Source organism: Oncorhynchus clarkii, chromosome 17 (assembly GCF_045791955.1).
Source record: "Oncorhynchus clarkii lewisi isolate Uvic-CL-2024 chromosome 17, UVic_Ocla_1.0, whole genome shotgun sequence".
Taxonomy (NCBI): Eukaryota; Metazoa; Chordata; class Actinopteri; order Salmoniformes; family Salmonidae; genus Oncorhynchus; species Oncorhynchus clarkii.
In genome coordinates, this window is record NC_092163.1 from 17,576,241 (window position 1) to 17,603,583 (window position 27,343).

Consider the following 27,343-nt stretch of genomic DNA (forward strand, 5'->3'; position numbering starts at 1 on the left):
ATCAAAATAGTTGTAGGGCTATAGTAGTCCACTTACTGTAAACGGTGAGGGTATCACTGTTTCTGAACTTAATCTCTGGTTAAAAATAGCTGCTGGCAAGTGTTTGGTCCTGGGTGGGAGGCAATCTTGAGAACCCTAAAAAGGTCTCATAAGCTTAACAGTGTTAATATCACACGGAATAAATCACGTCAAATTCAACTACTGACGCAGATAATGACAGTTAATGGTGTCAGTTTGTAGAGAGAAAATCATTATTAGGAAATTGGTCAAACTAATTGAAGTGGGAGTGAGCAAATCTTAGTGGGAGTGAGAAAATCACCTTCAAGAGAGCTCTCCATTCGATTTATAAATTCGGTAGTCATCTCGAAAACAAAAAATAGGCTAAAACACATTTTTATATGCCTATTACATTATTAACAAAATAAAAAATCACGAATCTTTTGCTAGGAAGAACAGTCTATCCAACAAATAACCTGTTGAAAAATCCTACAATAATATAGACGAAACTGAAGCAAATATTTGTGTTAATTATTTGACAATTTCAACAGCCACCTGCCCACGTCAACTTTGACTAAAAGTGTTGAATGGGTCAGAAAATGTTGGTAAACGCTATATATAGTCATAGGTGCATCCATACATGGGGTGGTCGTGGAAAGCCATTCCTTGAGTGAGAGTGTAATATTTTTGTTACCATCATCAGCAAGTGCCTCCCAAGCGGCATCAGGCTCGTCTGCTACCGCTTTGCGCTGTTTTAATCTCAAGGGGTGAGTCGCGTTTCTTTCTGTTATTTTTTCATAATTACATTGAGCGGATCGATATAAATCCGACAATTCTATTTCAGGGGAACCTTATATTTCCAGTACATTAACGTTGATAATGGTCATATATGGGGTCATACATGTAAACTAAGTGAAAGAGTGACCGATGTACATGTCTGGAGTTGTTTTGGGGATTGATAATTTGTCTCCAGTGAGGGATAAAGGGTTGTGTTGGAATTTATCTGTAGGCTGTTATACTTTCACTGTGCACTAATTGCATGCCTTTGAATGAAGAGGTCGCTGAACCTATTTTCTTGGGTGCGTAATTTTGGTTCATAGTAGATGATGTAGGCTACCTAACTAATGATTGTGCATACCTAAGACACATACTGGAAATATGGATAGTGTACTGTATAGGGAGGGTACATAAAAAGTTGAGTATTGAATTTATTTAGGGGCAGTTGAATAATTAATTTATTGATTGATCAGGGTGCTTATGTTAGGCCAATTTATTTTCCAATTCATATTGTCATACATTCAGCCAAAGGTGCAGACTACTAATTTTCTTCTGTAGCTTTTGACTATATTTCTCCAGTGCATTAGCCTTCAGACTTCTTTCAGCTATTCATAGATGAGCTGTGCTCCCTGTAAGGTGAAACATTTGAGGGGCTGACCCCTGCTGATATGGTGGTATGTGGAGGCAACATTCATGGCCCCTCTTAAGTCATTTGTGGGATACATATTATAGAACTAGTATGCAAGGCAGAAAATGTGAAAGATACATTCTCTAGCAAAGTATTTTGAGTTTATTGGAGAAATAATAACCATTGCATATCAGTCCTTTGACAGCCATTTTGTGAGGCCTTCAAAGACAGTCTTTAGACTTCAAAGAAAGCCTGTGTGCCTATAAGTACGCCCACTGTAATTAGGCTATGTTGTCATTAATTATGTGAAAAGTTGATCATAAAAGGGAATATTCATGTCCTGAATTGCCTTCTACATGGATAGGACCAAGGCTTTGCAGATTATCATCAACCGTAGACAGTTGTCAACTATAGTTGACAATAGCAGCGTGAAAGCGCTCAATGGGAAGTCATTATTGTGTCTGATAATGCTAAAACATTGATGTTAATGTTGAAAACCTTATTAACACAGCAAACAATATCCAATGTTCAGTTGCATGTGAAGTAAAGGTAAACAAATCCTTTTCCCTCCTCCAACCCCTACCTGGTATTGTGACCAGGTTTCTTTTGAAGTGTTCCAGCCATGGCTACCAAGGTCATGCATTTTAATCAGAAGAAGCATGTGAGCCACGTCAGCCATCACAGCTCTCACACTACTAAGCATGTTGTCAAGGAGCACTCTTCAAGGTAGGGAATTAGTGTTATTGCTCACATGCAGCACTATAGAAAGCTGTTTGTTTTTTGGCAATACGGTAGCTGGAGCACAATAGTGTGGATGTACATAGTGCTGGTGTAGAGGGAATTGAAGTGGACAAGAGATGGTCTCCAACATCAAATGTCCACCACCCCATGCTGATGCTTTGCGGCTTGCGACAATGGATTTTGCCTTGTTTTAGGGTCGTGGAGTCATAGCAGGCAAGCAGATGTTGCTTTAGCGCTCCTTAGTAGCACTGCATCCTAACCTCAGACCACCACAACCCTTTGGTGGTTGCGCCATCCGCTGTGCTTCAAACTGCAATTCCAAGGATATAGGAGTCTGTAGTGTGCTGAAGTGGGGGCGGGCAAATGGAGCTGTACCCAATGAAGCCTCAAACTGCAAGCAGAAGTGTTGGGACCTATTGACCGGGTCATAGCAGGTCGTGAAGTTGATGTTGTTATGCAACCCATGTCTTATGTCATAGAGTGTTGTGCATGCCACTGCTTCACTGTGCCTGAAACATATGCTGAACCCTGTTCTAGACCCCAACCCATCAAGAAAAAACTTTCCAGTTTCTGGACTCTATACTAGTTATATTTGATAAGAAATTAAAGGGCAATTCTGTAACCTTTCAATCTCCTATTCATCATATCCAGCACCAAACCAGTGTCCATATATGTGCAAACAGCACGTTTCTATGATCTGTGGTTAAAAAGACAAGAAAAAGGTACAAAAAACAATGGTTCTCTGTGACATCACATGGTGGGATTCAAAGTAAAAAACGGGGATTTTCTAAACCTGCAACGAGTTTCTAGCCCAAGGAAGGGTATTTTCTTGTTCCACATGTCACTACGAGTATCATAGTGTTTGAAAATTCCTGTTTTTAAAATGTTTGACTTTGATGATATCATCGGGTAGACATTTATTACTTTATATTTTTTTCTACATAACAGAAATGCGCCATTTTCACATATGTTGACACTAGTATTGTGCTGGAGATATTGAAAATGTTGAAAAGTGAACTTTTGTCAAATACCAATGATCTCACTATCTAGGTGAAAACCACTCAATTAATTTCTTTATTAGCTCTTATGTCCCTTTTGGTTTTTGATATGAAATATATTCTGCAATTGTTTTTACATTTTAAAATCACAGTACCACCACAACAGTGCTGGCACTAAGTGTTTGTTTATCTTCCTGTCTACCTGTTCTAATGACTCTAACAACTGCTCTCTCTCCACAGGAAATCAAGCTCTAAGTCTGTGAACCAGGTGCAGCACACCCACGCCACAGAGGCTATGGCTGAACCAGCCTATACAGTGCCGGCGTTCAGGCAGAGGTGGGTCCAATAGGACAGTGTCTCACAGCTACATTGGCCCAGTACAGAACAACCCCTAGCTCTTACCCCTAGACACTTGTGTAGATCTGAAAGGATTAGATAGGTGTAAGCAATTTTGTGAAATCTACACCCAACTAAGATTGAACTACTACCAAACCTATTAAATTCTTTCAGGTTTACATAAAGTGCAGATGGGAAGGGGCTAGGGGTTGTTTCTGGACAGGGCCGATATGTCATGCTGTTTTAGGTGTAAGGGAATATGAACCACAGTCAGAGCTGACAGCAGGCAAAAACTACCAGGAGCTACCACGGTGACTGAAAAACACAGCAAATATGCTAAATTGTGTCCTGGTACATGTGTTGTGTTTCATTATACAGTGGGATCATCAACTAGATTCAGCTGCGGGCCGGTTTTTATACAATGGGCTGGTTCTCCAAAACAAGCCCCCAGTTGTGGAACCCTGTTATACAGGATGTGTTGGTTAGATGTTAATAAAGGACCTATCTGACCTAACACTGGACAATATGTTGAAGTGTTAATCTGTTGTTGTTTTTTATTAAACACTGTATATTGTACTGGTATATCAATTCTTATATTTCCGTCTGTGTAATATGTAGGAGCGCCGATGAGATAGAGGAGTACCAGCGAGTGTCTAGTCATGTTGGGAAAGGACTTGCTTCAATTCAGAAGGAGCTCCACAGGATGAAAGTGGCCACAAAGACCCAAGTAGAGAATATTGCGATTACGAGAGAGGTAATACACTGGATTGTGGAAGGATCATGTTATATACAGTGCTGCTGACAAAGGATCATATATCAGATACCCTGTAGTTTGCAAATACCACAGTTAACAGATATGTAATATTTGATCGCTTTTTGCCTATAGTTTATATTATCATATTTCTACCTGTACTAACCTTATCACTGCTGGAGGAAAGGTTCCCCCTCATTTGCTAATGCAACCTATACTGTCTCTCCTCAGGTGCAGGAGATGATGCACAAGAAGATGACGTTGAGTACGGAGACGGACAAGGCCCCTGACTTCATGGTGGCTCTGAGGCCCCACACCGTATGGGAGAAGACTCCTGTCAAGCTGTTCTGCACCGTAGGCGGTCACCCCAGGCCTATTGTCAAATGGTTAGAAGTGCTCGCCTCTTATTGAACCACTGTTGTACTTCATTATGTATCCGTTTCCATATTGTGTATGCATCTAGTAACTACTATGATTAGCCATGTTGTCTTTGAGATGTGACATGTTTTACCAACAACTTAGCAACTGCTTAATTTATAGACAGACAGTTTAGTGACATTTACCTACGATGGATTAGAATGCACTTTTAATGAGCATTTACCTGCAGTTGTGGTTGTAAACTGGTTATAATTACATTTCAACCAGATTTTCTTCTGGGACAGTACTTGGCCTTCATTATGGTGTCTATTGGAGCTTTTTAGTGAGGTTTCCTCACTTTATGGGTCTCATTAGCACCATGTTAATGATCACATTAGCACCAATTACACCGTCCAGCAGCCAGCACCTTGGTCTTGTCTAATACTATAAATGTCTCTGCCCATTTCACTGTTTATTGGAGGGACTTCACAGATATTTAGGCTATATTTTGTTTATGTTTCCTGTCATCGACCTCCCGAGTGGCGCAGTGCTAGCTGTGCCACTAGAGATTCTGGGTTCGAGTCCAGGCTCTTTCGCAGCCGGCCACGACCGGGAGACCCTTGGGCCGGCGCACAATTGGCCCAGCGTCGTCCAGGTTAGGGGAGGGTTTGGCCGCCAGGGATGTCCTTGTCCCATCGTGCACTAGTGACTCCTGTGGCGGGCAGGGGCAGTGCACGCTGACACGGTCACCAGGTGTACGGTGTTTCCTCCGACACATTGGTGCGGCTGGCTTCCGAGTTAAGTGGGCATTGTGTCAAGAAGCAGTGCGGCTTAGTTGGGTTGTGTTTCGGAGGACGCACGGCTCTCGACCTTCGCCTCTCCCGAGTCCGTACAGGAGAGGCAGCGATGAGAGAAGACTGTAACTACCAATTGGATACCATGAGAAAAATTAATTCAAATGTTTCCTGTCAACACGGTCTCATTAGAAATGTTCAAAATAGTGATGTTTAACCATTGAAGATATGTCAAATATGTGAACATATTAGTTACGTCAATATTATGCCATATTAGTTATATATCACATAGCAGACATATTAAAAACATGTTATTACAGAGAATTCCATCAATACTGAGGTGTAAAAGAACCCACTTACTAACTTGATGCCTTGTATTTTCAGGTATAAGGGAGGAAAACCTGTTGACCCACTGAGTGCCCCAGGAAAGTACAAGATGGAGAGCAAGTATGGAGTACACAGTCTGATTATTAGCAGGTACTGTACCTCACTCTAATTCACTGTCTCTTTTCATGTTAATTGGTTTAATTTGACCAAGGTCAAGTTCGGGTTCATTTCAACTTGATTAAGGACATTAACCGAAATTCAATTCATTTGAAATCATTATTACACACATTAAATTGTGTTTCATTTCTTGAACTTACTGACGTCAAATGAAATTGTCACTTGCCTTATTCTACTCTATGAACAGGTGTTGTTTTTCCACTTGTTGTCAGGCAGTACCCATTGTCCCCCTTTGGTTGTTCCCTGTTGCCAGTGGAAGTGAATGGCACCCCAGTGAACCTGAAGGGTGGAGGGGGTTGTTGCATTTCCTATTTAGTCTAAAGCCAGCTCCGCCTCTAAAGACAGCCTGCGTGTCGCTGGCCCGCCCGGCCCTCGTCTTCAAGACGCCTCAGCTGTTCACACCGAAGTGCTGACCTCCGTGTCATTCGATCTGTTCATTCCTCCTCCCCCTCTCCCTCTCTCTCGTTCTCTACACTGAAGCTCTCCTACGTCGTCATTACGTTACTGGGTCAAAAAGGAGACCGCAATTTTAGACCCTTCCACCCTCCTCCGCCCCAACACGCTCTCTTTAATACCCCTTTCTTTTCCTCTCTTAATCAGTTAGTTGTCTTTGATAATATTTGAAGAGAAAGAAAGTAACAGTTGGAATAAAATGGCCGGAGATCCATATCATCCCAGCTGGGAAAATGGAAAACGGATCGTCTTTAAAATAGTACTTCCAGAGTGGAAGGTCACATTTCTCCTCTTCTATTCTCACCCTCGGTTTCTCCTTGGGAATGTCTGTCCTCACGATGTGCCGACTTCTTAACGCCTTCTGCTGCTTCGGAACGTCGCCTTCTGTTTGACGGCGCTCTCAAGCCATGAGATCACTTTCCAAAATGCAATGTCTCCTTCTCACTCATGTCGTCAAACATTTGACTGGGATTAAAAGTCGTCCTTTAAAAGGCATGAAGGTTAAGGGGAGGATGTTATGAACTAAATACATTTATTGGATCACAGTTTCACAGTCCTGAAGTAATTTAACACAATGCCAATAACACCCTATGACATGAACAATTTTTAACCAATCAGCATTCAGGATTAGACCCACCTGTTGTATAAACAGTGATAATGAACAACACAATACACATGTACCATTTATTTGAGCCAATGAAATCATAATATACATATATCTAATTTCCTTCACTTTAGGTGTGTGGTGAGTGATACTGCTGAGTACAGCGCCGTAGCAACAAACTCCCATGGCTCAACTACCAGCAAGGCCTCTGTCACTGTCAAGAGTGAGTCTCTCTCTCGCTCTCTATTGCTATCTATCTAGCTATCTATCAATCACTCACTCACTCACTCACTCACTCACTCACTCACTCACTCACTCACTCTCTCTCTCTCTCTGTCTTTGAAGTATTTGCACTGAAGTATTTGCACTGCTATTAAAAGTTCCCTCAAATGTCACTCTCCAACACAACAAACACGCATATGAATCTGAATGAAGGTTTTCATTTTTGAATATATTGTTCCTTCTTCCTTTTCTAAAAAAAATGGTGTTCCTCTTAGGACCAGCGGGAGGAGCCTGCCAGCTTTTTGGTCAAGGTGAGAGGAAAGAGTGGATTGAGGAGGAGGGTTGGTGGAGAACCAGTCCAGTGCTGCTGGAGTGGGGCCCAGACATGGCAGGCTATGCTTGAGATCAGAGGCCACAAATAACAGTGTCTATCTAAGTGGCCTGATAAGCACTGGAAACTATTGTGAGCTTGACTTTGTGTTGTTCTGGCCCTGAGACAGTCAACGAATGAAAACAAGGGGTGACTTATATTCAACACACACTGAAGGACCTTACAATGTCACAATAGAACAAACATTTATGAACACATCAACCATGATAATATTTGATTGTGCTAAATTGGTTTGTTTACATATCACACTGACATTTCTTCATCCACAGATACATTATATCTGTATGTATTATATACTGACATAGGTATATGTTGTTTAAGTGTTTGGTTAACACAGATCATACTAATGGGCATTATTGGTATACTTGAGATTTACTAGTATATTAACATGTGTTGTCCTTGTCTTCTCCTCAGTGCCCCACATGACTGGGATCCACCACAGTAAGCTGGAGATCACCATGCTGGATAGGTTTGGAGTGTCGTTCGGAACAGAGGGTGGTTCCATTCGTCTGGTGTGTACCATGGTGGTGGTCCCTGATCTGCCCAACGTACCACCACTGGCCCAGTGGTACAGAGACGGTGAGCGAGTGAACATTACTCAATGATACATCATCACAATACAGCACAACACAGGAGAGCCATACAGTACATTGTGTAAAAAGCACATCTTCATTCACAGCACATGTTCGTACAGCACAGCCCAGCATATTACAGTGTGACATAGAATGAAGGAACAGTTTTTGGAAACATTCTACAGATGTTATCCATGTTCTTACGGTCAACTCTCAACAACAACGAAGTACTAGATAAAGTGTTGTTATTCCGTCTCTGTTGTTGATCAGATAAACTGCTGAAGGCAGGGAAGTTGGCTGAGATTAAGGTTGGTGGGGGCGCTGCCACTTTGACTTTGCCACACCTGGCAAAGGATGATGAGGGTCTGTACACCCTCCGCATGTGGACGAAGGACGGCACCACCGAGCACAGTGCCTACCTCTTTGTGAAAGGTAAAGTCATATGGTCTTATAATAATGAAGTGATAATATTATAATTTGACAATAAAGCAGCATACACTCTTAGAAAAAAAGGTGCTATCTCGAGCCTTAAAGGGTTCTTCGGCTGTCTCCATAGGAGAACCCTTTGAAGAGTCCTTTTTGGTTGCAGGTAGAACCATTTTGGTTCCAGGTACAACCCTTTTGGGTTTGTCATGGCATATTTCTGCTTTACCAAATGAGGAGAGTTACAAACTACACACCAGTCAGAGTTACACTTAAACAACATATTTTTTTATTAAGAGCTTTGCAATTGCCCTTTTTGACTTTCAATGATGCGCTATATCTAATGAACCATTGAAAAGTGAATACAGAAAAGTACAAAGATCTTTTATAGCCAAGATACACCCCTCTCAACTTACATGACGAACCACAGATCTTAGGAACAGTTCACAAAGGTTAAGATTTGTATGAAAGATGTCTATAAAACATAGCAGACAGTTACTGCTGTGTCAACAGTTCTCATTGTAAAGACCAGTGTCTGGCCCCCTCCTACTCCAAACTGGAACCCATCTCACCCTGGTACGGTATAGCACAAAAACATTACCTTTACTATCTGGAAAGCTCTTTAGGCTTTATTGGCCAAAGACATTACCTTTACTATCTGGAAAGCTCTTTAGGCTTTATTACCCAAAGACATTACCTTTACTATCTGGAAAGCTCTTTAGGCTTTATTACCCAAAGACATTGCAAATCTTCTCTGTCAGTGCTATCTCATAGAGGCCCATCCTCAGTGGAACACACACACACAATAGTTAACGGAATACTCTATTCTGTCGAATAAAACAACCATTCTAATGCAATACAAAGATTATAAAATAATCTTACAAGCACTATAACATAATCTTGCAATTTTCCACGACAGGTTCCATGTAGAGCCCTTTGTACAGAAGGTTCTACATGAAATCCAAAAACTAAAACAGAATAAAAAAACAGTTCTCCTATGGGGAAGAACCTTTTTGGAACCCTTTTTTCTGGGAGTGTAGAAACAACATATATATATTTGAGAAATATTATTTAATGTTATACATTAGAAAGGAAAGGATGTTTACTATAATGCTATACATCAGAAACAATACCAGGTTTGAGGTTTATTGTTAAGAAACATTTAGTGATAAATGACACAGTTCCAACAGGCCTTTTAAACTTCAGGCCTGACTCAACACAAATATATACTCTAGGCATTTTACATACTGTATTCAGTTTGTAATCCCATACATAAGTGACTTATACAGTATTGCTACTTTGTCTCCTTATACTCTACATTCCCACCTTGCTTCCTTATTCTCTTCCTTATTCCCCAGATGCTGCTCCCTCTGTGGCCGGAGCACCCGGTGCACCAATCAGCATCAAGGCGTTCGACATCAACTCGGACTACGTCCTGGTTGCCTGGAAACCCCCCAACACCACCAACGAGGCTGCCATCACCGGATACTTTGTGGACAAGTCAGTTTTAGTAATGTAGGACCTTACGTTAGACTCTCCAATCCAGAATCTCCAACAACAGTCAATAAAAGCAGATTTGATTGCAGTTGTTAGAAGATGTAGAAGACATAAAGGATGGCCGTTGAGAGTGTAAGACAGTGGAGTGATTGTGAGAAACTTCACGGTCACATGATGTTTCAGATCTAATCTGGTTGAGCAATTGATTTTGTGAAGCTACCGGATCTTACAGAGCCAAACAAGGACTTGTGACAAAGGCATGCAAATGAGATTTGTAGATAAATGACTGATGAAATTACAAACATCTGCAGTATCATTGTTGATGTCCATTCAGACCAGCACTTTCACACTTCAATACATTCTATGGTTTATGATGTAATTCCTTCTCCTCCTGTACAGACGTGAGTCTGGTAGTGCTACCTGGTCCCAGTGTAACGACTCCCCAGTGCGGATCTGTAAGTACCCCGTGCACGGCCTGAAAGTGGGTCACGCCTACCACTTCCGGGTCAGGGCTGTCAACAGTGCCGGGATCAGCAGACCATCCCGCGAGTCTGACAAGGTGACTGCCCTGGACCCAGCTGAGCGAGAGAGACTGCAAGGTACATAACCACACACACACTCATGATGTCTACATGACTGCATACTCAAATGACATTTTTGTATTTATATTTCTGGGTGAAATATCAGCCAGCAGATTGTGTCATACATGACTTTTCTGTTTTTTCCTCTTTTGGAACAGTGATTAAACTGGATGGGAAACATGAAGTAGTGATTAAAGATGATGACCTGGAAGGTAGAGTATGCCAACAATAGTAGCGGTCCAAAATATTGTGTTGAGTCTATTCTATTCCTCTCATCTATTAAACAAAAACACTGGATAACAAATTAACCTTCCACACAGCATTAAAATCAACATATAGACAACATTTCCATAACTGACCGATATCCATCAAAGCAAATACCTGTTAAATATATCGTATCGGCAAAAGCCCTTACAATATACAATACTATACACATGAATATATGTACACATAAATACCTTAAAGGAGAAGATGAAGGATTTCTCCCCTTATTGTCTCTACGTTGTTAATCAATAAACCCTCGCGCTTCCTGCTCACCTCCTGCTTTTAGATTGGACTTTGGTATTGCCATAGTAACAACTCTAATGATAGTAGTCATATTAATATCAAAACTTCATAATAAGAATTAATAAAAAGTTTTCTAAGAAACTTAATTGACAACACTGGACTAACGGTAACACGAACACCATAATAAATAGGAAACTAACAAGCCAGCTCTTTAAACTTATATTTAACATGGGTAGATTACATTTACAGTTGAAGTCAGAAGTTTACATACACCTTAGCCAAATACATTTTAACTCAGTTTTTCACAATTCCTGACATTTGATCCTAGTAAAAATTCCCTGTCTTTGGTCAGTTAGGATAACCACTTTATTTTAAGAATGTGAAATGTCAGAATAATAGTAGAGAGAATGATTTATATCAGCTTTTATTTAATCACATTCCCAGTGGGTCAGAAGTTTGCATACACTCAATTAGTATTTGGTAGCATTGCCTTTAAATTGTTTAACTTGGGTCAAACGTTTCAGTTAGCCTTCCAAAAACTTCCCACAATAAGTTGGGTGAATTTCTGCTCATTCCTCCTGACAGAGATGGTGTATCTGAGTCAGGTTTGTAGGCCTCCTTGCTTCCACACACTTTTTCAGTTCTGCCCACAAATGTTTTATAGGATTGAGGTCAGGGCTTTGTGATGGCCACGCCAATACCTTGACATTGTTGTCCTTTAGCCATTTTGCCACAACTTTAGAAGAATGCCTGGGGTCATTGTCCAGTTGGAAGACCCATTTGCGACCAAGCTTTAACTTCCTGACTGAGATGTTGCTTCAATACAGTGCCTTGCGAAAGTATTCGGCCCCCTTGAACTTTGCGACCTTTTGCCACATTTCAGGCTTCAAACATAAAGATATAAAACTGTATTTTTTTGCGAAGAATCAACAACAAGTGGGACACAATCATGAAGTGGAACGACATTTATTGGATACTTCAAACGTTTTTAACAAATCAAAAACTTAAAAATTGGGCGTGCAAAATTATTCAGCCCCCTTAAGTTAATACTTTGTAGCGCCACCTTTTGCTGCGATTACAGCTGTAAGTCGCTTGGGGTATGCCTCTATCAGTTTTGCACATCGAGAGACTGACATTTTTTCCCATTCCTCCTTGCAAAACAGCTCGAGCTCAGTGAGGTTGGATGGAGAGCATTTGTGAACAGCAGTTTTCAGTTCTTTCCACAGATTCTCGATTGGATTCAGGTCTGGACTTTGACTTGGCCATTCTAACACCTGGATATGTTTATTTTTGAACCATTCCATTGTAGATTTTGCTTTATGTTTTGGATCATTGTCTTGTTGGAAGACAAATCTCCGTCCCAGTCTCAGGTCTTTTGCAGACTCCATCAGGTTTTCTTCCAGAATGGTCCTGTATTTGGCTCCATCCATCTTCCCATCAATTTTAACCATCTTCCCTGTCCCTGCTGAAGAAAAGCAGGCCCAAACCATGATGCTGCCACCACCACATGACAGTGGGGATGGTGCGTTCAGGGTGATAAGCTGTGTTGCTTTTACGCCAAACATAACGTTTTGCATTGTTGCCAAAAAGTTCAATTTTGGTTTCATCTGACCAGAGCACCTTCTTCCACATGTTTGGTGTGTCTCCCAGGTGGCTTGTGGCAAACTTTAAACAACACTTTTATGGATATCTTTAAGAAATGGCTTTCTTCTTGCCACTCTTCCATAAAGGCCAGATTTGTGCAATATACGACTGATTGTTGTCCTATGGACAGAGTCTCCCACCTCAGCTGTAGATCTCTGTAGTTCATCCAGAGTGATCATGGGCCTCTTGGCTGCATCTCTGATCAGTCTTCTCCTTGTATGAGCTGACAGTTTAGAGTGACGGCCAGGTCTTGGTAGATTTGCAGTGGTCTGATACTCCTTCCATTTCAATATTATCGCTTGCACAGTGCTCCTTGGGATGTTCAAAGCTTGGGAAATCTTTTTGTATCAAAATCCGACTTTAAACTTCTTCACAACAGTATATCGGACCTGCCTGGTGTTTTCCTTGTTCTTCATGATGCTCTCTGCGCTTTTAACGGACCTCTGAGACTATCACAGTGCAGGTGCATTTATACGGAGACTTGATTACACACAGGTGGATTGTTTTTATCATCATTAGTCATTTAGGTCAACATTGGATCATTCAGAGATCCTCACTGAACTTCTGGAGAGAGTTCGCTGCACTGAAAGTAAAGGGGCTGAATAATTTTGCACGCCCAATTTTTCAGTTTTTGATATGTTAAAAAAGTATGAAATATCCAATAAATGTCGTTCCACTTCATGATTGTGTCCCACTTGTTGTTGATTCTTCACAAAAAAATACAGTTTTATATCTTTATGTTTGAAGCCTGAAATGTGGCAAAAGGTCGCAAAGTTCAAGGGGGCCGAATACTTTCGCAAGGCACTGTATATCCACATACTTTTCCTCCCTCATGATGCCATCTATTTTGTGAAGTGCACCAGTCCCTCCTGCAGCAAAGCACCCCCCACAACATGATGCTGCCACCCCCATGCTTAACGATTGGGATGGTGTTCTTTGGCTTGCAAGCCTCCCCCTTTTTCCTCCAAACATAACAATGGTCATTATGTCCAAACACTTCTATTTGTGTTTCATCAGACCAGAGGACATTTCTCCATAAAGTATGATCTTTGTCCCCATGTGCAGTTGCAAACCGTAGTCTGGCTTTTTATGGCTGTTTTGGAGCAGTGGCTTCTTCCTTGCTGAGCGATCTTTCAGGCTATGTCGATATAGATACTTTTGTACCTGTTTCCTCCAGTATCTCCACAAGGTCCTTTGCTGTTGTTCTGGGATTCTTGATTTGCACTTTTCGACACCAAAGTACGTTCATCTCTAGGAGACAGAATGCGTCTCCTTCTTGAGCGGTATGACGGCTGTGTGGTCCCATGGTGTTTATACTTGCATACTATTGTCTGTACAGATGAACGTGGTACCTTCAGGCGTTTGGAAATTGCTCCCAAAGATGAACCAGACTTGTGGAGGTCTACAATTTTTTTCTGAGGTCTTGGCTGATTTCTTTTGATTTCCCCATGATGTCAAGCAAAGAGGCAGTGAGTTGGAAGGTAGGCCTTGAAATACATCCACAGGTACACCTCCAATTGACTCAAATGATGACAATGCGCCTATCAGAAGCTTCTATAGCCATGACATCATTTTCTGGAATTTCCCAAGCTGTTTAAAGTCACAGTCAACTTAGTGTATGTAAACCTCTGACCCACTGGAATTGTGATACAGTGAATTATAAGTGAAATAATCTTTCTGTAAACAATTGTTGGAAAAATTACTTGTGTCATGCACAAAGTAGATGTCCTAACCGACTTGCCAAAACTATAGTTTGTTAACAGGAAATTTGTGGAGGGTTGAAAAATAAGTTTTAATGACTCCAATCTAAGTGTATGTAAACTTCCGACTTCAACTGTATTTTCCTTATAACTTATATCCAAATGTCATCCTTTGCGTTGTATAACTTTTAACCCATTATCTAACTCTTGACGCTAACATTGTAACTAAAGCGATCTAAACTAACCCCTAATGTAATTCCATAATTATAAATACTAAATGAACCCCAAATGTACTTTAAAGTTGATATAATTATTATTGATCAAATAATAAGTGTTATGAAGTATTGTTCAATGCCATCCAATCCCAATATAGGTTACGTTACATTGCCGGGGGAGCCTACAGATATGCATGCCTCAGAGATATTCAAATCATATATCGTGCTGAGCTGGAAACCCCCCAGCCCTCGTGGACGGGCACCACTGTGGTACATCATTGAGAAGGTGTGTGGCTGCTCCTTTCCCCTTCCCATCTATGTAGGTCTCTCAGTACAGGAACTGTAATAGATTAGACAGTCCATTTATCATTTCACAACTTTCAATCTGTCTAAAGTGCAGTAATATTTTAGCAAAATGGCAGAAATAACAGCTGGCAGGTATGTAGCTAAAGGCATTTTACTAATGGGATTAGTGATTCAATGACGTTGTAGAAGGCTTTACCTTTCATTTGCCCTCCCGTCCCAAATATCCACTAGTCCGTGTCAGGCACTGGGGCTTGGCAGAGGATCAACACAGCAGTGAAACTGCAGTCCCCTCGCTACCCCGTCTTCGATTTGGAAGCCGGGAAAAAGTACCAGTTCCGTGTGTATTCTGAGAACTTGTACGGCGCCAGCGAGGCCTCTAAGCCTACAGATCCCATCGAAAAGGTGGATGAGCATGGTAAGAGTGGGGTTTAGCACACACACAGGCACACACACACACACACACACACACACACGGGTACACACGTGTACACACATACACACACAAAATGTATGATACATGCATTTACAAACAACGACAGTCAAGGAGTCCTTCCAATTCTACTTTGATAAATTAGACTCTGTTTAACATATGTTTCAGGTAGCGAGCGGCCTGTTGGTATGTACAATATAAAGCCCAACGTTTATCTCTTATTTTAAACGCACTGAGATTTATGTCATGTGACTATCACATTCCTGTAATGTCACAATCACAAACAGGGGTCTTTCACCCCTGTTCGTATTTTGGAGAAACTAACTACCAATGATGGGCATGATTAAGTCACATCAAATCCTACAGTATCCTCACCCTAACGTCACAATCCCAAAATAAGTTTTGTCCCCACAATATCCATGATTGTAATAGGACACTCTTGTCTGACACAAACTCCCTACATGAGAGATGCATGACATCATCTATCATCACAACTGAAAAGAATACCTCTGTCATCCCCTGCCGAAGGTATGTTTTGTGGAATGTAGTTCACAGGTTTACAGATTGTGTATTGTGTTCATTGTTCTTTATATTTCTGTATCTCCTCATAACATTGTACCAAGATATCGTGTCACATCGGGTATGTTATGCATTATGAGAAATGCATAATTTTTCCCATCTTGAATGAAGGTCTTTATAAATGATGACAATCATTTATTTGAAGATTAAATTGAAGATATGTGTGTATTTCTAACTCCTATGCTCATATACTCTGTTACTGTGTAGTAATGATACATCAATTCAATATCTCCAGTCCCCAACATGTATGTGTTTTGCCTGTGTAGGTGTTCCCTCCGCTCCTGGTCAGGTGGTTGCCACCAGGAACACCAAGTCCTCCGTGTTTGTGCAGTGGGACCCCCCCAAACACCCTAACCACCTCATGGGGTACTACATAGACGCCTCTTTGGTGGGATCAAAGACCTGGGCCCCATGCAACCACAAGCCCTACAAGCACACCAGGTAGCCATTTAAACATATACGTTTGTCTACTAGTTATCTATTCAAACTATTGCAGTGATTTAATATTAGATATGTTATTAAAGGAGACGGGACAGTGAATGTAGTGTGACAGGCCTCTGGCTTGAGAATAATCCAGAAATAAAATCTTTGCAAACGAGACACTGATTTGGAAAAATCCTGACACCTACAGTGCCTTTGGAAAGTATTCAGACACCTTGACTTTTTCCACATTTTGTTATATTACAGCCTTATTCTAAAATGTATTAAATAAAAACAAATCCTCAGCAATCTACACACAATACCCCAAAATGTCAATGCAAAAACAGGTTTTAGAAATTTTAGCAAATGCATAAAAAATTAAATACACATCTTATTTACATAAGTACTCAGACTCTTTGCTATGAGACTGGAAATTGAGATCAGGTGCATCCTGTTTCCATTGATCATCCTTGAGATGTTTCTACAACTTGATTGGCGTTCACCTGTGGTAAATTCAATTGTGGCAACTGTCTATAAAAGGTCCCACAGTTGACAGTGCATGTCACCGCAAAAACCAAGCCATGAGGTTGAAGGAATTGTCCGTAGAGCTCCGGGACAGGATTGTGTCTTGGCACAGATCTGGGGAACGGTACCAAAAAATATCTGAAGCATTGAAGGTCCTCAAGAACACAGTGCCCTCCATCATTCTTCAATAGAAGAATTTTGGAACCACAAAGACTCTTCCTAAAGCTGTCCGCCCGGCCAAACTGAGCAATCGGTGGAGAAGGGCTTTGGTCAGGGAGGTGACCAAGAACCAGATGGTCACTTGACAGACCTCTAGAGTTCCTCTGTGGATATGGGAGAACCTTCCAGAAGGATAACCATCTCTGCATCACTCCACCAATCAGGCGGATGGTAGAGTGGTGTCACGAGAATTTTCAATCCCAATGATGATAACAATCACTATAGCTTTGACCAATTCCGCCTAGGTTGTAAAGATAGGGTTAATAAGAATTTGGCAAAGACTCAGCTTCTGCAAAAGGTTCGTTCTAGTTTATTCATGAGAGCTCTAAAGTCAACCAAAATTTGAACAGACTTTATAACCCCCTCTATGCACACACACGCACACACACACACACACACACACACACACACACACACACAGACAGAGAGAGACAGTTTTATCACTTTTCTATCAGCCTTGGCAGTTTCTCAACGTTATTTTCCTCCCCAGATAAGAGAGGCCTTTGAAGGACCCTCCTGTTGTCAGCTTTTTCAGAGTTGTCACGTGTAGTCTACCAGCCTCTGTTTTCTCCACATATTTCTCCCTCTTAACTTGTACCACACATGTATTATTGGAATATAGTCTTATACGTTTCAGGGTGGAATTCTTTAGTCATTACCTTAAACATATAAATTCCCTTATCAAGTGGCCAAACAGAAGCCCCTCCTCAGTAAAAGGCACATGACAGCCCGCTTGGAGTTTGCCAAAAGGCACCTAAATACTCTCAGACCATTCTCTGGTCGGATGAAACCAAGATTGAACACTTTGGCCTGAATGCCAAGCATCACGTCTGGAGGAAACCTGGCACCATCCCTACGGTGAAGAATGGTGATGGCAGCATCATGCTGTAGGAATGTTTTTCTGCGGCAGGGAATGGGAGACTAGTCAGGATCGAGGGAAAAATGAACGGAGCAAAGTACAGAGATCCTTGATGAAAACCTGCTCCAGAGCACTCAGGGCCTCCGACTGGGGCAAAGGTTCACCTTCCCACAGGACAACAACCCTAAGCACACAGCCAAGTGTCCCAGCCAGAGCCCGGACTTGAACCCGATCAAACATTTCTGGAGAGACCTGAAAATAACTGTGCAGCAACGCTCCCCATCCAACCTGACAGAGCTTTGGGGATCTGCAGAGAAGAATGTGATAAACTCCCCAAATACAGGTGTGCCAAGCTTGTAGCGTCATACCCAAGAAGACTCAAGACTGTAATCGGTGCCAAAGGTGCTTCAACAAGGTACTGAGTAAAGGGTCTGAATACCTGTTTTTGCTTTGTCATTATGGGGTATTGTGTGTAGATTGATAAGGGGGGAAAAAAGGTTTTCATCAATTTTAGAATAAGGTGTGGAAAAAGTCAAGGGATCTGAATACTTTCCGAAGGCACTGGATATATTATCCAGGTCTTAGAGTCAGCAATACCACCTTCAATTCAAGACGTATAGATGATCATGTTTAATTTCACTGTTTTAGGTTTGTGGTCCATGGACTGACCCCGGGAGAGACCTATGTGTTCCGTGTCCAGGCTGTCAATGTCTATGGCCTCAGTGATGAGTCCCAGGAGTCTACTCCTATTGCTGTGGAGCCCGCCCTCAGTAAGTATCAATAGAATATTGCCATATAAGAAATGCAGGATTGCAATCAATTAATACAATTGTAATTATAAAACCCTTTTTACACCAACAGTTGTCACATAAAGTGCTTTACAGTAACCTTAACTAGACCCCCAAAGAGCAAGCAGTATTGCCTTACTATCAATACTTAACTTTGACTATTTTCCTTTGTCCAATGCTAAATATGAATGATTTTATTGTTTCATCTAGAGAGGGGAGTGGAGTATGGTATGTATTCAGTTGTTCTGTTATCTAGGGGTGTTTTAATGCACAGTGTTGCTCCTGAACAGGTTCACCACCAGACTTATTCACTGTCCCTTCCCCCAACTTTTGCTGTATCTGTGCTCTGAACTTTTATCAGTATCCCAGTATCATCATGTGTTTCCTTTCAAATCACCCACACAATTTAACCACTATTTAACCACACACAATTTAACCACTATATCACTGTATAAAAAACGAATGCAACTGTATGACAAATCCCAAATGAACAAATGTCAGTCTGAAATGAAAATGGGTCAATTTTACATGACGGAAAGGCATTCTGAATTTACCTGTGTGACTCTGTGCCACAGCGACGCCCAGTGCACCTCATGGCATCACCATGCTGAGCTGTGACGGAGCCTCCATGATCATTGCCTGGAACCGTCCCAAGCATGGCGGTGGCTCCAAGATCAACGCCTATTACGTCGACAAGCGTGATGCAGACAGCCTGGCCTGGAAGGAGGTCAACTCTGCCCCCACCAAGACCAGGACCTACACGGTATGTCACGTGGTGTCAGAAGTGGCATCTGGTTAGGATAAATAGGTTTGGTTCTTCATACATAATGGTTTAATAACTGCAGTGTTGATAGTGTGAACAGTATGCACTCTTCCCTCTGCATCGAAATAATAGATTAGATCTATAATACAACTTTGCCATTTAAAATCAATAGCAAATATGTAGCTACTTGTAGCAACACTGTTGAAAATATTGGATATATTTGTGTTCCTGTCTCATTATTGTCCCCTTCTCTTCAGGTTGATGGTCTGACGGAGGGAACCTTCTATGAGTTTAAGGTCCAGGCTGGGAACCTGGCAGGTGTGGGCGTGCCCTCTGCTCCCAGCACACCTCTGAAGTGTGAGGCCTGGACTTCTGCAGTACCTGGTAAAGTAACCATCTTATTATGAGTGGTACTGTATAATGTCGCTGTTACTTATTTAATTTTAAATTAAGTTATTTAATTTGAATAATGTTCCAGCTATGGGCAGTGAGATTGTGCAAGTTTACTGTTTGACCTTTAGGTCCAGCCTATGACTTGGCCTTTAGAGAGGTCAGAGGTGACTCCCTGGTCATCCTGTGGAAGGCCCCTGTCTACACCGGTGCCAGTGCCGTCACTGGATACATCGTGGAGATGGCCAAGAAGGGCCATCACTACCACCCCCTGAATGAAGAGGCTATTGGCCACTGTTACCTGCAGGTAAACAAGCAGCTACAGCATGTAGACCTGCAGACATGATGATTCACATAATCACTGCAGAGTTTGTATATTGAATCTTGTAATATGTGTGCGTAAAACTCAAAAATGTAGTTTGAATCATGTATTGATATAGAAAGGTTAATTAAACGTCATGTTGTTGTCAGAGTCGTGTGTATAGGTGTCAGGGAAGTCAGGCTCAGGAGAGTCAAATGGAGTGTAAAATGGAGTCTTTTAATGAATGTCCACGTAACATGCTCCATAACACTAATAAGAAATGAATATAAACAAACATGGGTACGAGGACCCGTCGCGCACCTATACAATAAACACAAAACTGACAATAAACAATCTCTGACAAAGACATGAGGGGAAACAGAGGGTTAAATACACAACAGGTAATGAATGTGATTGAAAACAGGTGTGTGGGAAGACAAGACAAAACCAATGGAAAATGACAAATGGATCAATGATGGCTAGAAGACCAGTGACGTCGACCACCGAGCACCGCCCGAACAAGGAGAGGCAACGACTTCAGCAGAAGTCGTGACAGTTGTACTCATGTAACTCCAGTTAGGAGTCGGTCTACAATGAGCAATGAAATGTTTAGTGGATCTAATGATTTGTTGGCGCTGTATAGGTGACTGGTCTGGAGGCAGGAGCAGAGTATACGTTCAAAGTGAAGGCTGTCAATGCTGAGGGAGTAGGAAAGGCCTCCCAGACATCTGAGCCAGTGGTTGCCAAGGCTCTGCCAGGTAATAACACTTATATGACAGCTATATGACAACTGTATGACATTTACTGTTTGACAACTTCAGCCTGATATAGCCTGTTGGATTTGTGTGAGTGATTTGTGCTTGAAAGGTTTTGGTGTAGGAACACATGACACACACACCTCCATTGGTTTTGAGCAGGGTTTTCATTAGCTTTTGGTTTGAACAGTTTTGCTGATGCATAATATGTAACATTTCCTCTCCACCACTCAGCAATAAAGGTTATTATTTTGTCTGTTTCTATGTGTTAAGGCACCCAGGAGATCCAGTGTGGAGTGGATGAGGACACTGGTGATATTTTCCTGTCATTCGAGGCCTGTGAGATTTCTGAGACCTCCAACTTTGCTTGGTCTAAGAACTACAAAGAAATCAGTGACTGTCCAAGAGTCGCCATAGAAACTAAGGGCAAACAGTAAGTGGGTTTTTTATGTCTTTATTGACCACACAACCACACTAAATATTTTTGTCAACATAATTTGTTTCAACATTTATTTATTTTCCAGCTCTAAGCTGACTTTCGTCAACCCAGACGTAAGTGATTTGGGTGCCTTCTCTGTGCATGTGACTGACACTGAAGGAGTTTCTGCTAGCCACACCCTGACAGAGGATGGTAGGTTTGGATACGCCCCTAGACTCAGATGTAAAAAATATAGATATGTTTCTTGTCAAAGTTTATACCGATATTCTTCATTCTTGAATTTATCTTGCAGCCCTGAACACCATGCTGGAACTCAGCTACAACATCAGACATCCAAGTGAGTGTTATGCTTCAATATGCATCTTTATCAGGGGTGAAGTGTCACATATGAATCTTCTCACAATTCCACAACAAATATCCCTTGAGAATTTATAATTTCTTTGTTGGTTTCTTCGTCCAGTTGTCCCATTGAAGCACCAACTGAACTATGAGGTTCTAGAGAAGGGCCACGTGCGTTTCTGGCTGCAGTGCCTCAAGATGTCACCCGCCGTCACCTATAGGTTCATTGTCAATGACAAGGAGGTCACCAGCAGTGATGTAGGTGCCAAACCGACAACCTCAAACATTGCTTTTTAATCAAGGAAAAGAAAGGTGTACTGTATGGCACAGTTAACAAAGCAACAGAAAAATATATTTAAAAAATACATGTAAACATGATGCCTTTCTCTGTACTCTGAATTTCACTGATGAATTTAATTCAATAATACATGCCTGATGTAATGATGGTATGTGTTTTGTGTGTGCCACAGAGCCACAAGATCAGCCATGACGTGAACACCGGGGTGATCCAGATGACTGTGGATCACTTCTCCAAGGCCAGCGAGGCCACCTACACCGTCCAGATCCACGACGGCAGAGCCAAGACCCAGAGCTCTCTTGTCCTGGTGGGAGATGGTGAGAGGGGATGTAATATACAGTATGTCAGACCTGGGCTCAAATACTACTTGAAATGATTTCAAATACTTTATCTGGGCTTGATTCAGTTTCCTGGCGCAATAGAACCAATAGAAGAGTCAATAAAAACACAAACTCAGCCCATCTGGCAATCCAGGTAAACTAAAGCAAACACTAAAATGATTTGATAGATTTCAAATAGTGTTTGAATCAAAGTCTGATATACACATATGACAATAGTAAGCATTTTCTTCTTTACTATAAGGCTATGGTGCTAGAGTGTAAGAGGTTGGGTATTAGGTTAAGTACTGACATCGTTGTGTTCTATTCTCAGTGTTCAAGGCTGCCTTGAAGGAGGCTGAGTTCCAGAGGTCAGAGCACATCAGGAAACAAGGTATTCTATTCTAGTACACAGATGATTGATGGCACATATTTGATCAATAATATGAAAGTTTGTGTAATTTTTCAACAAGAAAATTAAGACTTTGTTGTCTTGATATCATACATTAGTAATCAGCTGGTCTGTTAGTTTGATTTCAGATTGCGCTGTAGATTAGGTTTGTACTGGTCCCATGTGGTTCAGTTGGTAGAGCATGGTGCTTGCAACGCCAGGGTTGTTGGTTCGATTCCCATGGGGGACCAGTATGAAAAATGTATGCACTCAATACTGTAAGTCGCTCTGGAAAAGAGCATCTGCTAAATTATGTAAATGTAAAAATGTACAGTATATTGTGATAATAGTTTTTTTTAAATTCATATTTCTTATCATGTTTAGGTCCCCACTTTGCTGAGTACCTTTCCTACCATGTGGATGACGATTGTACTGTTCTGCTCGTCTGCAAGGTAACAAACACGTTTTCTAGGACTTGTTATTGTGGTTACAGATACATGTATCTATTTACTTCAGGTTGAAACTGTGTACACATTTGTAATCATTGGGGCTTTGCTGTTTACCCATTAAATTGTTGGGAGCATATATAGTTTGTGGGACTTAATTTTTCTACAGTTTACTCTCTGTTAGTCAGCACCTCCCTCTACAGACATGTTTTGGGTGTGCTTCAGCTCATGCTTTTTACTAGGTTTTGCAGTGATTTAAAAGTGTCAGGACAGATTGTATTCTGTATGTGTTCGTGTCTCAGGTTGCCAATGTGAAGAAAGAGACTGTGTTCCACTGGTTCAAGGATGAGGAGGAGATTGTTCCGGAGACCCCTCCTAACGTGATGTCTGGATCTGTTGCTCTCCCCATCTCCTTGGTAACTACTGCTGTGAACCTTGAAAGCAATGACTGCACAGGGAATACAACTGCTCAAGGGGACTCTTTTTTTTTGCAGACATTTTCTTATATTAATTTTGACCCTATTTTTCAATTTCCCACAGTATCTTTTTTGTTCCAAGATCACAATACTATCTAGAATATTGCAAGATTTTTCTGAATTGATCATATAATCTCAGTAAATAGTACCTTTTTTCTTCAGTTCTCCAGAAAAGACCAGGGCCATTACAAAGCTAAACTCAGTGATGACAGAGGGAAAGACACTTCTGTCTTTGACATTTCTGGCCAAGGTAAACTCCTGCTCCAGGATCTCCATGATCTATAATCTGATTATTTATACAATATCATTTCCTTTATCAGGACATATTGAAAATGAATGCCTCTTTCTACAAATACTCTGTTTTTGATTTGCAGTGTTTGACGATATTATCAACGCCATTGCCCACATTGCTGGTATGTACTCTGTATCAAAACACCTGCTAGGAAAAATATTGATGTTCTCCTTTGCATTGTTGTGGTTGTGAAGGTACTTAGTATTGTTGTGAAGGCACTTAGTGTTGGTGTGGTTGTGAAGGTACTTAGTGTTGGTGTGCTTGTGAAGGCACTTAGTGTTGGTGTGTTTGTGAAGATTCTTAGTGTTGGTGTGCTTGTGAAGATACTTAGTGTTGGTGTGCTTGTGAAGGCACTTAGTGTTGGTGTGTTTGTGAAGATTCTTAGTGTTGGTGTGCTTGTGAAGATACTTAGTGTTGGTGTGCTTGTGAAGGCACTTAGTGTTGGTGTGCTTGTGAAGATACTTAGTGTTGGTGTGCTTGTGAAGGCACTTAGTGTTGGTGTGTTTGTGAAGATTCTTAGTGTTGGTGTGGTTGTGAAGGTACTTAGTGTTGGTGTGCTTGTGAAGGCACTTAGTGTTGGTGTGTTTGTGAAGATTCTCAGTGTTGGTGTGGTTGTGAAGGTACTTAGTGTTGGTGTGCTTGTGAAGGCACTTAGTGTTGGTGTGTTTGTGAAGATTCTTAGTGTTGGTGTGCTTGTGAAGATACTTAGTGTTGGTGTGCTTGTGAAGGCACTTAGTGTTGGTGTGCTTGTGAAGGCACTTAGTGTTGGTGTGCTTGTGAAGATACTTAGTGTTGGTGTGCTTGTGAAGGCACTTAGTGTTGGTGTGTTTGTGAAGATTCTTAGTGTTGGTGTGCTTGTGAAGATTCTTAGTGTTGGTGTGGTTGTGACGTCTCTGCCTCTCCTTTTCCTCTCAGGGTCTTCTGCCTCTGAGCTGGTGCTTCAGTGTACCCCAGAAGGCATCAGGCTCCAGTGCTACATGAAGTACTACACAGAGGAGATCAGGACTGCCTGGTTGCACAAGTACGCACATCTCATCATCTACATCACACTCAGCAAGGCCGGTTACACAGTATGCAGCCATTTTGGAGATGAGATTTGAAGGCATACTTTAACATATGTCAATCAATGGATGTTTCTAGATACTAGTTTTATTTATTTCAGTTTAGACTGTAGGGTAGATTTGTATGTTGGTCTTACCTCAACTTAAAGTATCCATCCTTTAAATATAACTGTGGAAAGACATTAACGCAGGAGTTTCATTTAGACGAATAAACCTGACCATATCCTTTTAGGGATAGCAAGATCTCGTCGTCTGAGAAGATGAGGATCGCCGGCACAGCTGAGATGGCCTGGATGCAGATCAGGGAGCCATCAGAGAAGGAGAAGGGACACTACTCCATCCAGATTATGGATGCCACCAAGTCCCACACTCGCACATTCGACCTCTCCGGACAAGGTTAGCATTGTGAGAGAAAAAAATCCCAGCAGGCAAAACAATGTCACAATGTTGAAATTATGTAATTACAACCAGAAGTTTTGACCACTAGGATTGTTTAAAATTGCATTTAGCTTGTCTTTGTAGATTATGTCTTATCATGTCAATTTGTCTTTTTGTAGCATATACCGATGCCTATGAGGAGTACCTGAGACTCAAGTAAGATACTTATTGCTGTGGTTTTCTTCTTATGGTTTCTAGTTCAAAGTTGTTGTCATTTATTTGCAAAATGCAACACATTTAACAATCAAAGTATTAAAAGTTCCACAGGGTTTATAAACCAAGAATTTGTCCTCATCGTATACACACAGCCAAATGTTTTGGTAATACACCAAGTCCTTGATTTATAACAATGTCATTATTTTATTATCTTTCAGGGCTGCAGCTTTCGCTGAGAAGAGTGAGTAGACTATATTTACACAATACATATTATCCTAGTGATTACATGACAACAAGTACTAATTGACTGTTCTAATCCTCAGACCGTGGTAGAGTGGTTGGGGGTCTGCCAGATGTAGTCACCATTATGGAGCAGAAGGTGGGATATACTATGCACTCTGAACAAACTTTATATCCTGACGACATATACTTGTATAAGATTGTGACTGTATTGAAAATACATGGTCTCTCGTTGAGAATTGCGTGTATATTCAAGAGATCGTTCTCTCTGACCTCTGTCTCTCTGACGTCTGACCTCTCCACTTCCCTCTGTCCACCTTCAGACCCTGAGCCTGACCTGCACAGTCTGGGGTGACCCCAGTCCAGAGGTCACCTGGTTCAAGAATGAAAATGAGGTAGTCTCCACTGAGCACGCCAAGATAACGCTTGAGGCCAATAAGTTCGCCAGCCTCACCATCACCGCCGTCACGTCCGAGGATTCCGGCAAGTACAGCATCAACGTACGGAACAAATATGGCGGGGAGTTCGTGGAGATCACCGTGAGCGTCTACAAGCAAGGCGAGAGCCCCCCCGAGGCCAAAATGGGAGGGAGAGGAGCAACACCTGCACCCCTGGCCTCCAAGACCCCTGCCCAAACCCCTGCCCAAACCCACATCCCCCAGACCCCCACCCCGTCCCTTAAGTCCCCCACCCCATCCCCAAAGTCCCCCACCCCAACCGCCAAATCCCCAACCCCCACCCCTAAGTCCCCAACCCCCACTAGGCGTGTTAAGTCGCCCAGCCCTGCCAGATCTCTCAAGTCACCAACCCCCCCTAGAAAGTAACCAGGGATGTTGATGCCTGAGAAGGCTTGAGGCGTTTCCTGCTACTGTTTTATAGCATGAGTTGAGTGAAACCAGAAGCTGTTACATAAAGGTGTCCATTTTAGATGTCATATAGCTTGGTCACAGCTTTAACAGGCAAGAAATGTTGAAAAAATGAACAGAGTAGATGTTAATCATAAGTGTTAATCATAAAAAAGCTGCACCTTCCACTATACTGTACTATATAATGGAATGTCTGAAGACCTGGGATCAGCCTGCCTAAAGCGCCAGGTGGGCGGAATTTTCCATTTCAACAGGCAAGCTCAATCAAGCACAGCTAAAGTATTTGAAGTGAATTCAAATAGTATTTGAGCCCAGGTCTGAATGTCTGTGTCCATTTCTCTGTGGATGGTGAATAGATGTCAGAGAGTGCAGACGGAAGACACACAGCCAGTGCACTGCAGTCACTATGCCAGAGAAGTTATGTTTGTCTGCACCGTGTTGCATTTCCCCCTTTGTTTTGTGTTAGAAATAAACCTCATTTATCACCTCTGTTGTCTTTTCCTGTCATTCTTTCTTTTTATTTCCCTCACTTGTCTCCTCATCTCCTAATTGTCTTT

General features: G+C 41.7%; 1 protein-coding gene across 4 annotated transcripts; it reads left to right on the plus strand.

Moving 5' to 3' along the window:
* The first annotated feature begins 101 nt into the window (after window positions 1-101).
* LOC139370388 (myomesin-2-like) lies at window positions 102-27,275 on the plus strand. Of its 4 annotated transcripts, XM_071109833.1 has the most exons (37): window positions 254-764; window positions 2,002-2,128; window positions 3,382-3,477; window positions 4,096-4,231; window positions 4,460-4,614; window positions 5,764-5,856; window positions 7,075-7,163; window positions 7,438-7,473; window positions 7,968-8,132; window positions 8,396-8,557; window positions 9,907-10,048; window positions 10,445-10,644; window positions 10,785-10,838; window positions 14,851-14,978; window positions 15,230-15,413; window positions 16,274-16,448; window positions 18,679-18,800; window positions 19,394-19,581; window positions 19,839-19,965; window positions 20,103-20,278; window positions 20,916-21,030; window positions 21,301-21,460; window positions 21,552-21,658; window positions 21,759-21,803; window positions 21,927-22,063; window positions 22,276-22,420; window positions 22,755-22,814; window positions 23,196-23,263; window positions 23,560-23,673; window positions 23,896-23,983; window positions 24,108-24,146; window positions 24,941-25,046; window positions 25,319-25,482; window positions 25,644-25,680; window positions 25,899-25,921; window positions 26,004-26,059; window positions 26,244-27,275. In XM_071109833.1, the coding sequence occupies exons 2-37, from the start codon at window positions 2,025-2,027 to the stop codon at window positions 26,742-26,744; spliced, it is 4,497 nt and encodes a 1,498-aa protein (XP_070965934.1). In that variant the 5' UTR covers window positions 254-764; window positions 2,002-2,024; the 3' UTR covers window positions 26,745-27,275. The 4 variants fall into 4 exon arrangements, with proteins under 4 accessions (XP_070965938.1, XP_070965936.1, XP_070965935.1 ...); XM_071109834.1 differs by lacking the exon at window positions 2,002-2,128 and having other exon boundaries at window positions 197-764; XM_071109835.1 differs by lacking the exons at window positions 14,851-14,978; window positions 15,230-15,413 and having other exon boundaries at window positions 129-764.
* Window positions 27,276-27,343: the final 68 nt, after the last annotated feature.

Excerpts from the sequence above, each read along its gene's own strand:
- LOC139370388 (XM_071109833.1), top strand. The coding sequence starts at position 2,025 with ATGGCTACCAAGGTCATGCATTTTAATCAGAAGAAGCATGTGAGCCAC. Across the intron at positions 8,133-8,395 it reads GGCCCAGTGGTACAGAGACG|ATAAACTGCTGAAGGCAGGG; the intron begins GTGAGCGAGTGA and ends GTTGTTGATCAG. Across the intron at positions 10,645-10,784 it reads TGAGCGAGAGAGACTGCAAG|TGATTAAACTGGATGGGAAA; the intron begins GTACATAACCAC and ends CTTTTGGAACAG.